The sequence below is a fragment of the Bison bison genome, unplaced genomic scaffold (assembly GCF_000754665.1).
Source record: "Bison bison bison isolate TAMUID 2011002044 unplaced genomic scaffold, Bison_UMD1.0 scf7180017864213, whole genome shotgun sequence".
In the NCBI taxonomy this organism is placed as follows: domain Eukaryota; kingdom Metazoa; phylum Chordata; class Mammalia; order Artiodactyla; family Bovidae; genus Bison; species Bison bison.
The window spans coordinates 8709150-8721108 of NW_011494785.1; the positions used below are offsets into that span (position 1 = coordinate 8709150).

Below are 11959 nucleotides of genomic sequence, written 5' to 3' on the forward strand. Positions count from 1 at the left end.
GAATTCCTTGCAGTTCAAAGATTTTAACTCATGTAACAATATTTCAAGATAATTTTCTTAATCTGGTACTTGTTAAGATATTTCTTATGTGTATATATTTCCTTTAATGCCAATTACAATGAAATAATCTGGGGCTTAGGAAATTTGCAAGGTCTAAGAATTGACGAAAATGCAGAGGTGAAGTTAATGTGTTTTAGATATATATCACTTCCTATTTACATAGAAAGATATTTTCCCTTTGGTATGATTCTAAATTGCAAAAATGTTAATTTAAAAAAAGGTCAGCATTTTTAGTTTGAATATTCAGCAATATGAAGTTTTATAGATCAAGCTACATTAAGCAGAATTTACATTTTCACATTTGTCAGATCAAAACAGACTAATATTTACATTTAAAACATGATTGCATTGTATAATCATAACCAGAAGTTAAATTCAGCTACTAATTTTGCTAAAAATATTTTATTATTTTAAATAATAATAAATATCTATAAGGTGCTATGCAATACACAAAAGAAATATCAAAGAATGGTTAAAATTGGATGGTTAGCTCCTAATGAAGGTGTGTGATCCTTTCAACTGGATTCAATAAATAAATATTTTCAGCATTCTAGTTTATGATGAGCTACAAAGTTAACAAGATTGTCCAAATAAATCATTAATTTTACATGTAGTCTGTTTATCCCTGCAAATAAATGGTCCAGAAGTAGGAAAGCTGATTTTATGATAAACATTAAGTACCATACAATAGTGAAACTTTCTACTGAAATTATTGTTCATTATCAAGATCTAAATGTGTCCGATATATGCTTTCCAACCTGGATGGCGAAAGAGGTGGACAATGAATACTGACATAGCCAACTAATTTTTATAAAATACAATTAATAAATAGAAGTCAAGAGCCATGTATTCCTAATTATATATAATCATATGAAAAGGGAAGGAACCAAAAGCTAGCCACACGATAATCATCTTTCCTTTGGTATCACTGTTGTGTATCCTTGTATATGAAGTATATATGTATGAGAGTAAGGCTGAGACAAGATATTTAGACATAAAAAAGTATTAGTAATAAAGGAAACTAAACTCTGCTTATTCTCTCTTCTTAGGAAAAACATACAACTCAAAGATTTGTGTTAGTTTCATTCAGAAAACTGACCATTCCACTTCTGACTTCAGCTGCGGGTTACAGGCAACAATATAGGCGATCATGGTGCATTCTCCACGAGTGCTCAGTAAGTGACTTTTGATTAATGGTTTAGTGTAAGTTCATCACTGATACTAAAACATAACAACTCAAGAGTGTATTTCTTGTTAACAACACCATTACAAATACAAAAAGCACATTATATTGTTTTTAAGATTTTTGTCATTCAAGACAAAAATTAAATACAAATCAGCATATTGCTATATACTTCAAAGAAGACAAGAAAGCCATGGAACTGGTCCTTTAGTAGAATACAGATTTTTCTTTTAACAGAATGAAGACTAGTAGAGATACATTTCATTTGAATGTACATACTAGTATCGTTTTTTCTTACACTTTTGGAACTTTGGGCTATATTCATTTCCTCTGCTGTTTTCTGTGCTACTGTCACTATCACTGCTTTGTTTCTGCCTCTTTCGTTTATTTGTCTGATAAAGGTCTGAGTCACTTGGTTGCTGCTGAGTCCATTCATAAGAGCTGGGTCCAGCCTCCAGATCTGAAACATGATTCAGTGAGGAAGATGCAGAAGTGCTGTTAGGAAGTGGTGCTGTCATCTCGTAGTAAGGAAGCTGCAGTGCTGGGTAATATGTAGGCCACTGCTGTGGGAAAAACCCACACATATTCACCTACCAAAGCAAGCCCACAAAGGAAAAAAAAAGACAAAGTTAAGAGTTTACATTTATTATACAAGTAACTATGAGCAAACCAAACCATGTGTCAGTAAGAAGGACAGGGATGCAGTAGTTTCTTTAAACGATTAACAAAGATTCCAGCTGGTGTATAGCGTACTACAGTACAGATCAGTGCTGTCCTAAAGAAATATAATGTAAGCCACATGGGTAGTTTTAAATCTTCTAATAGTCACAGGATGAAAATAACAATGAAACAGGTGCAATTTAAATAATATATATTGTGCGTGTGCTCATTTGCTCAGTTGTGTCTGATTCTTTGCCATCCCATGGACTGTAGCCCACCAGGCTTCTCTGTCCATGGAATTTCCCAGGCAAGAATACTGGAGTGAGTTGCCATTTCCTACTCCAGGGGCTCTTCCTGACCCAGGGATTGAACCCATATCTCCTGTGTCTCCTGCATTGGCAGGTGGATTATTTATCACTGAGTCACTTGGAAAGCCCTAATATATTTTATTCCCAAATATCCAAAATATTGTCATTTCAACATGTAACCAATATAAAAATTACTCATGAGATATTTTACTTTTTTATACAAGTCTTTAAAATCTGCTGTGCCTTTTATACTTATGGATGTGGTTTAGTAGCTAAGTTGTGTCTGACTTTTGTGACCCCATGGACGGTAGCCCACCAGGCTCCTCTGTCCATAGGATTTCCCAGGCAAAAATACTGGAGTGGGCTGCAATTTCCTTTTCCAGGGGATCTTCCCAACCCAGGGGTTGAATCCAGGTCTCCTGCACTATAGGTAGATTCTTTACTGACTGAGCTACCAGGGAAAGAAAGAAAGAAAGTGAAGTCGCTCAGTTGTGCCTGATTCTTTGCGACCCCAGGGACTACGTAGCCTACTAGTCTCCTCCATCCATGGGGTTTTCCAGGCAAGAATACTGGAGTGAGTTGCCATTTCCTTCTCCAAGGGAGCTACCAGGGAAGCCCTATATATTTACATATTTATACTTATATTCAAAAGCATATTCAATTTGGATACTAAATTTTCATTGAAAATATTTAATCAGAATTTAGATTATATAAAATTTAGTTGAAATAGTAGCTATACATACCCAAATTTTTTTTTTTTGCAAACATACTTCAAAGTTTTGCAATAATTGCATCAAGTTTCTGTTCCTAAACTTAAATTAAAATTAAGTAAAATGAAAATAATCACTCCTTATGGATGGCTGATAGTCACCATATTTTGCATCACCGCAGTCAATTCTTAAGATAGATTAACTCAAATTTCTAGCTATTTAAAGTAGATTAAGGACCTATTTGCAGGGCAGGAATAGAGACACAGACACAGAGGGCAGACTTGTGGACATGGGAGAAGAAGGAGAGGGTGGGACAAATTGAGAGTAGCATTGAGAGAGTAGTAATAGAAAATAATACATTACCATGTGTCAAATAGACAGCTAGAGGGGAAGCTGCTACAAAACACAGGGAGCTGAGTTCACCTCAGTGCTCTGTGATGACCTAGAGGGCTCAGATTCGGTGGCCAGGAGAGAGACTCAAGAGGGAGGGCGTATGTGTAGACTTAGGACTGATCACGTTGTTGTGTAGCAGAAACCAACACAACATTTTTAAGCAATTTTCCTCCAGTTAAAAATAAAAAATAAAATTAGTAACCAGTAATGTGGAATGGGGCAACATTAATACTTATTAATATTTTTGAATCAAAGTATAAATAGTAGACTGTGGACAATGGACAACGTGATCATAAAGTTATTTACTTCCATTAAAAAAGATTAATAGGGAAAACAAGCTCTCGTGTGTGCGTATGTGTATGTATGTATGTATGGCTCATCTCATCAAAGAGAAAAATAATGCCACAAAGAAGATATTGATGGTTTTAGATGAGAACTGGCTGTTTATTACTATCTCACCATAAACAAGGAAAGGGCTTTCCTGACGGCTCAGTGGGTAAAGATTCTGCCTGTAATGCAGGAGACTTGGGTTTGATCCCTGGGTTGGGAAGATCCTCTGGAGAAGGTAATGGCTACCTACTCCAGTATTCTTGCCTGGGAAATCCCATGGACAGGGAAGCCTGGTGGGCTACAGTCCACAGGGTCATAAACGAGTCAGAAACAACTAAGCACAGACTGTATAACCAAGAAGTTTTTTCCAAAAATTAAATTATCAACTTTCATTATGTTTACAAAGTGAAAATGGCTATTTGAAAAATCTGAAGATCATATGTATGTTGGATGTTTGTAAGAAATCTCGTGTTAATCACAATACCTGTGTTATAGTCCCACAGCTGTCATTAACAAATTGTATAATCTTGGGCTTGCTGATTAATCTCTGAACCTCAGTTTTATTATGTATAAAATGAGAAGTTAGAAGAAAACATTTCCTAAGTTCCCCTTTAACAATATAGTCCACCACTGTGATTTCTAGGCCAGAACCACATTTTTGAGAGTCTTTGGAAATAAGGTAGTTTACTCTACCAATTGAGAAAATTTGTGTTTAGTTAAAATAAAAATCTATGTACAAAAGCAGTATATGGTGATTGATGACTACATTCTATCAAAATGCTTCATTAAACAGTATTCAATTTTAGAAACATACCTTTTAAATTTTAAAAATATAGTCATTCAAGTGATTCAAATTTTATTTTACCACAGTGCATTATCACTTGCATTTGCCATTTTTCATTCATACACTGGCTGTTTGTGGACATAACATGTATGGGATTTCAGATGATCAATTTCAGATAAAAGAGCAGATCGCCACTGGGGCACAGTGCTCAAGGCATATTCTGCCTTCACTCTAGGCTTAGAGTTGAGCTTAAGTTCCAAGCAGTTTTCATATCCTTTATAGTTTGTATTATCATGTTATATTTTCAACCAAAGGCATATTAAACTTACCATCTTCTGAAAGAGAAAATATTCTTGAGATAAAGATGCATTATTAATTGGAGAGAACTGCATGGAAAAGGAAGATCTGCCCATGGCTTCTTCATTTCTTGAGGGAGGTAAAAGAAGAAGTAATATGAAGTTAAAATTCCTATGGACAGAGGTACTCTAGTCTTAGGAAAAAAAAAAAAAAAAAGCGACAGCTTCATAATTAAAGAACTTCTCTAAAAGCTCAATTAAGATAAATTAACTTTAAACATATTACACTGATAATGTAGTGACATAGCAGTATCTCAAGTCTTATTAATTACCACATACTGAAATCTTAATATTTAGAGTCACATTTGGCTTTCTGATAGGAAAATGTTAATCAATGTTATAGTTGTATAAAGGCATAGAACACTCAGATATGAAGAAAGCAAAGTAAGTCAATAATAATCACCAAGCATACACTCAATCTTCTACAAATAATATAGGTGAAAAAATAGGAATTTTTTCAATTCATTTTTGAAGGTACTTTCACTGTTAAACTAAAAAAATTATGCTCTTTGTTAAACAAGCTGCTGATATTAGCATGAACACATATTTGCTGATTTCTTCCACACGGTGATAGTGGTAAAGAACCTGCCTGCCAATGCAGAAGATGTGAGAGACTCGGGTTTGATTTCTGGGTTGGGAAAACCCCCGGAGGAGGGTATGGCAACCCACTTCAGTATTCTTGCCTGGAGAATTCCATGGACAGAGGAGCCTGGGGGGTTGTGGTTCACAGGGTTGCAAAGAGACAGACACGACTGAAGTGATTTTGCACACATGCACAATCCCTGATTAACATCAGAAGTGTCCAAAAATTTCATTTATATATGTAATGTTTGCATCTATGGAGATCTCTAGTAAATCCCAATGTTATATGTACTGGCTGGATTCTCAGCTAGTCCTCATTATAGCTAGTCTTCATTCTACTTGCTCCACAGTATGCCACAATTTTAACACTAATACTGCTAATCTTAGGACAGGAAGTTTACTGTGGGAAGGGTGAATTAAAACAGGCAGATGGAGGCAAAGACAAGGGCAGGAGAACAACAAGAAGCTGTCAGACGGATAGGTGTTGCTTCATGGTGAGAGCAGGATCACAGAAGCCAGTGGAGAAGTGGGTTTCAGCGAGGAAATACTTAGTGTTGGTTGTTAGAGTAAACTGGATAAGCATTAGAGCTACTCTATCATTGATCAGAAGATTCCTGACAACAAACTGTTCAAAGAACAGCTTCCAAACAACAGTGGGGTTAAGAAGTGAATAGGAAGTAAAGATGTGAAGGATAATTTTTCAGTGAGAAGAAGGGGAAAATATAATAGACTGATCTGGAGACAAAGTTCAAGGAGACGTGAACGTGTGTTTGCAGTAAGTGATAGTAAAGAAACAAGATAAAAAGCACAGTGAGGTTATAGACTGGGGAAGATGTGACCCAGTAGCAGAGGTGGTAAGATTAGCATCATTATAAAAATAGCTGCAAAATTTCTAAAACCACTATCTTTCCCATGAGAATTTCAGGGCGTGCATATGTTTCTCCATAGAGGAGTCACATGTAAATTGGGAAGTCACAAGTTGAACTGTGTCAACTCAAAAGTTATATGTTGTAGTCCTAACACCAAATAGTTCAGAATGTGACCTTATATGTGAGAGTTAGGCTAAAAAGAAAGCTGAGCACCAAAGAATTGATGCTTTTGAACTGTGGTGTTGGAGAAGACTCTTGAGAGTCCCTTGGACTGCAAGGAGATCCAACCAGTCCATCCTAAAGAAAATCAGTCCTGAATATTCATTGGAAGGACTGATGCTGAAGTTGAAACTCCAATACTTTGGCCACCTGATGTGAAGAACTGACTCATTGGAAAAGACCCTGATGCTGGAAAGATAGAAGGCAGGAGGAGAAGGGGACGACAGAGGATGAGATGGTTGGATGGCATCACTGACTCAACAGACATGAGTTTGAGCAAGCTCCTATTGGTGATGGACCAACAGGGAAGCCTGGTGTGCTGCAGTCCATGGGGTCGCAGAGAGTCAGATATGACTGAGCAACTGAACTGAACTGTGACCTTATTTGGAAATAAGGTTGCTGCAGATGTAATTAGCTAAGAGGAGGTCATACTGGAGTAGGAGGTGCTAAACAGGCATCCTTCCTTATTATAGTCAAAGGGGAAACTTGTGGAGACAGATGCACACAGGGAGAACATCATATGGAGATGAAGGCAGAGAATTGGGTGATGCTTGTACACGTCAAGGAATATCAATGATTGCCAACAAATGAGCGAAAGAAGCTATGAGAGAGGCACTGGATTCCCTGGTGGTTCAAATGGTAAAGAATCCACCTGTAATGTGGGAGAACTGGTTTCAATCCCTGGGTTGGGAAGATCCCCTGGAGGAGGACATGGCAACCCACTCTAGTATCCTTGCCTGGAGAATCCCATGGACAGAGGAGCCTGGCGGGCTACAGTCTATGGGGTTGCACAGAGTCAAACATGACTGAGCAACCGAGTACAGCACAGTATATACGACAGAGGCACAGAACAGATTCTTTCTCATCGCCCTCAAAAGGAACTCTAGCAGACACCTTGATTTTGGATTTTGAGCTGTGAGACAATACATTTCTGTGTTTAATTTCATTTGTGATACTTTTTATGGTGGCTTTAGCACTGAGAAGCTAAAGGCAAAGGAGAAAAGGAAAGATATACCCATTCGAATGTGGAGTTCCAAAGAATAGCAAGGGGAGATGAGAAAGCCTTCCTCAGTGATCAGTGATCAAAGAAATAGAGGAGAATAATAGAATGGGAAAGACTAGAGATCTCTTCAAGAAAGTTAGAGATACCAAGGGAACATTTCATGCAAAGATGGGCACAATAAATGACAGAAGTCGAATGGACCTAGCAGAAGCAGAAGATATTAAGAGGTGGCAAGAATACACATAAGAACTATGCAAAAAAGATCTGCATGACCCAGATAATCACGATGGTGTGATCACTTACCTACAGCCAGACATCCTGGAATGCAAAGTCAAGTGGGCCTTAGGAAGCATCACTACAGACAAAGCTAGTGGAGGTGATGGAATTCTAGTTGAGCTATTTCAAATCTGCTGTGAAAGCACTGCACTCAATATGCCAGCAAATTTGGAAACCTCAGCAGTGGCCATTGAACTGGAAAAGGTCAGTTTTTATTCCAATCCGTAAGAAAGGCAATACCAAAGAATATTCAAACTACCACACAATTGCACTCATCTCACACGCTAGCAAAGTAATGCTCAAAATTGTCCAATCCAGGATTCAACAGTACATGAATAGTGAACTTCCAGATGTTCAAGCTGGTTTTAGAAAAGGCAGAGGAACCAGAGATCAAGTTGCCAACATCTGTTGGATTATCAAAAAAGCAAGAGAGTTCCAGAAAAACATCTACTTCTGCTTTATTGACTATGCCAAAGCCTTTGACTGTTTGGATCACAACAAACTGTGGAAAATTCTGAAAGAGATGGGAATACCAGACCACCTTACTTGCCTCCTGAGAAATCTATATGTAGGTCAAGAAGCAACAGTTAGAACTGTACATGGACAACAGGCTGGCTCCTAATCGGGAAAGGTGTATGTCAAGGCTGTATATTGTCATTCTGCTTATTTAACTTATATACAGAATACATCATGAGAAAGGCTGGGCTGGATGAAGCACAAGCTGGAGTCAAATTGCCAGGAGAAATATCAATAACCTCAGACATGCAGATGACACCACCCTTATGGCAGAAAGTGAAGAACAACTAAAAAGCCTCTGGATGAAAGTGAAAGAGGAGAGAGAGAAAGTTGGTTTAAAACTAAACATTCAGAAATCTAAGATCATGGCTTCTGGTCCCATCACTTCATGGGAAACAGATGGGGAAACAATGTTAACAGTGACTGACTTTATTTTCTGGGACTCAAAAATCACTGCAGATGGTGACTGCAGCCATGAAATTAAAAGAAGAAAAGCTATAACCAACCTAGATAGCATATTCAAAAGTAGAGACATTACTTTGCCAACAGAGGTCCATATAGTCAAAGCTATGGTTTTTCCAGTAGTCATGTATGGATGTGAGAGTTGGACTATAAAGAAAGCTGAGCACTGAAGAATTGATGCTTTTGAACTGTGGTGTTGGAGAAGACTCTTGAGTGTCCCTTGGACTGCAAGGAGATCGAACCAGTCCATCCTAAAGGAAATCAGTCCTGAATATTCATTGGAAGGACTGATGCTGAAGCTGAAACTTTGGCTACCTGATGCAAAGAACTGACTCATTGGAAAAGATCCTGATGCTGGGAAAGATTGAAGGCAGGAGGAGAAGGGGACGACAGAGGATGAGATGGTTGGAAGGCATCACTGACTTGATGGACATGAGTTTGAGCAAGCTCCAGAAGTTGGTGATGGACAGGGAAGCCTGGCGTGCTTCAGTCCATGGGCTTGCAAAGAATCGGACACGACTGAGCACCTGAACTGAACTGAACTGAACTAGCACTGGTGGCTGAGACGGTAAAGAATCTGCTTGCAAGGCTGGAGACCAGGTTTTGATTCTTGGGTTGCAAAGATCTCCTGGAGAAGGGAATAGCAACACATTCCAGTATTTTTTCCTGAAGAATCCCATGGACAGGGAAGCCTGGAGGGCTATAGTCCATGGGGTTGCAAAGAGTCCGACACAACTGAGTGACTAACACAAGCACACTAATACAGGAACTATTTACTAAAAGCAGAAAGTATAAGAGGTAATAACAAGCACAAAAACACATTTCCAAGGAACACTAGTGAAAGACGAGGGTATGAGAAGAGCAGCATTCTCTGCACAACACTTCTAGGACACTATGACCTTTTCTCATCCTTCCTTTATAATGCAGCACATACTAGAAGAAGAAGGTATCACCAGTGAGGTGGAGTAGTATGGAATATATACCTGTCTCTGATCTTTCAGCCTAGAATTTGTGATAATGAAGTGCATATCAAATAGAAGTAGAACATGTATGAGTTACTGCTGTCTTCTACTTGTTTATCTAGTCTTCTTCTGCCCCACACCTAGCAATACCTTGTTTCTGTCCCAACTCATAAGGAAAAAGAGGTATCTTTTCCCATTAGAAGAATAAGGAAAGTTTTTATGTAACTTAAATGGCTCAATTCATGAGTCCACAGTTCCTTTCATACCAAGGAAGTGAATCACCACCACCTCCTGCCAACATTTGCTGAAAGTACTCACTGGATACTTGCTATATGCCATTTTAAATACCCTGAAACTATAAAATTTGACTCTTTGACAATAATTGTCCTCATTGTAGACATGAGGTACAGTGTGATCATTTGTCCAGGGTTATACTGTTAATATAGTGACAGAGGCAGGATTCAGATTCAGATAGTCTGATTTCAGGACCTACTTTGTCCCGATTTCATTGATTTAGAAATGTGGGGGACAATGAGGACGCGGAGCACACTGTGTTATGCGTGGGGCGCAGTACTTCTTCAAAAGATGAGTCTGGGTAACTGCCAGTCCTAAGAGGTCACTCTTCTATGCTTAGGAGGGTAGATATAATTAGCAGGCATGGGAGGTTCAATGCTGTTAAGATTACTTGAGAACATTCAGTTCTGCTACAGAAAACAAGAAAACAACCAGCATGGATAAAACTCAGAAGAATATGGTAGCCTTTATGAAAGATACATTGATGGATCTGATGCAGCAGCAGAGAGAAACAGGGGCTATGAACATTAGTGTAGCTAGAACTCAGCTAATACAGATTTATGAGATAGTGATGATACTGTAATTAGAACAAGCAAGTGATTTGGAAGACATAGGCAGAATTCACAACATATATTAAATATTCAAAATAAATAATTTAGCATGTGTTAAGAGATGCCACGGATAGATTCAGTAGAAAATATGATGGAACAAATAAGACTGTTAGTCATGGGTAGAAAGGGAAGGAAAGACCAAGTCATTATCATGGTGCCACTGGGCTAAGTTATGCTGTTCTTATGTCTGCTCTGCCTAAGAAACTCAGGTAGACCTTGTGAGTATGTAGCTCCTTCTGTGGCCAGGTATATTTGCCCCTCTGTCTCTTTGAGAAAGCAAGTAAGTGAGATTAGCTCTAGGAACTTTCTATCTGAATGGAATCTCTTACTCTAACCTCAGCTCTAGTGCTTGTGCGTGCATGCTTGCTAAGTTGCTTCAGGTGTGTCTGATTCTGTGTGACCCTTCTGGTTCCAAATAGGAAAAGGAGTACGTCAAGGCTGTATATTGTCACCCTGCTTATTTAACTTATATGAGAAACGCTGGACTGGAAGAAACACAAGCTGGAATTTAGATTGCTGGGAGAAATATCAATAACCTCAGATATGCAGATGACACCACCCTTACGGCAGAAAGTGAAGAGGAACTAAAAAGCCTCTTGATGAAAGTGAAATTGGAGAGTGAAAAAGTTGGCCTAAAGCTCAACATTCAGAAAACAAAGATCATGGCATCCGGTCCCAATACTTCATGGGAAATAGATGGGGAAACAGTGGAAACAGTGTCAGACTTTATTTTTCGGGGCTCCAAAATCACTGCAGATGGTGACTGCAGCCATGAAATTAAAAGATGCTTATTCCTTGGAAGCAAAGTTACGACCAACCTAGAGAGCATATTCAAAAGCAGAGACATTACTTTGCCAACAAAGGTTCATCTAGTCAAGGCTATGGTTTTTCCTGTGGTCATGTATGGATGTGAGAGTTGGACTGTGAAGAAGGCTGAGCGCCGAAGAATTGATGCTTTTGAACTGTGGTGTTGGAGAAGACTCTTGAGAGTCCCTTGGACTGCAAGGAGATCCAACCAGTCCATTCTGAAGGAGATCAGCCCTGGGATTTCTTTGGAAGGAATGATGCTAAAGCTGAAACTCCAGTACTTTGGCCACCTCATGCGAAGAGTTGACTCATTGGAAAAGACTCTGATGCTGGGAGGGATTGGGGGCAAGAGGAGAAGGGGACGACAGAGGATGAGATGGCTGGATGGCATCACTGACTCAATGGACGTGAGTCTGAGTGAACTCCGGGAGTTGGTGATGGACAGGGAGGCCTGGCATGCTGCGATTCATGGGGTCGCAAAAAGTCAGACACAAGTGAGTGACTGATCTGATCTGATCTGATGGACTATAGCCTGCCAGGCTTGTAGACTGTCCAGAGATTCTCCAGGCAAGAA

General features: G+C 38.9%; 1 protein-coding gene across 2 annotated transcripts in view; it reads right to left on the reverse strand.

The window, feature by feature from the left end:
• Positions 1 to 287: 287 nt before the first annotated feature.
• RBM11 (RNA binding motif protein 11) overlaps positions 288 to 11959 on the reverse strand; it is a 19101-nt gene continuing 7429 nt past the window's right edge. The window contains exons 4-5 of one of the 2 annotated variants that reach the window (XM_010845146.1): positions 4758 to 4854; positions 288 to 1833 (exon numbers count right to left, since the gene is read on the reverse strand). In XM_010845146.1, coding sequence (XP_010843448.1) covers positions 1522 to 1833; positions 4758 to 4854 — 409 coding nt within the window. In that variant the 3' untranslated portion in view covers positions 288 to 1521. The remainder of the gene's footprint in view (positions 1834 to 4757; positions 4855 to 11959) is intronic. The other variant, XR_825687.1, reaches the window with a different exon arrangement.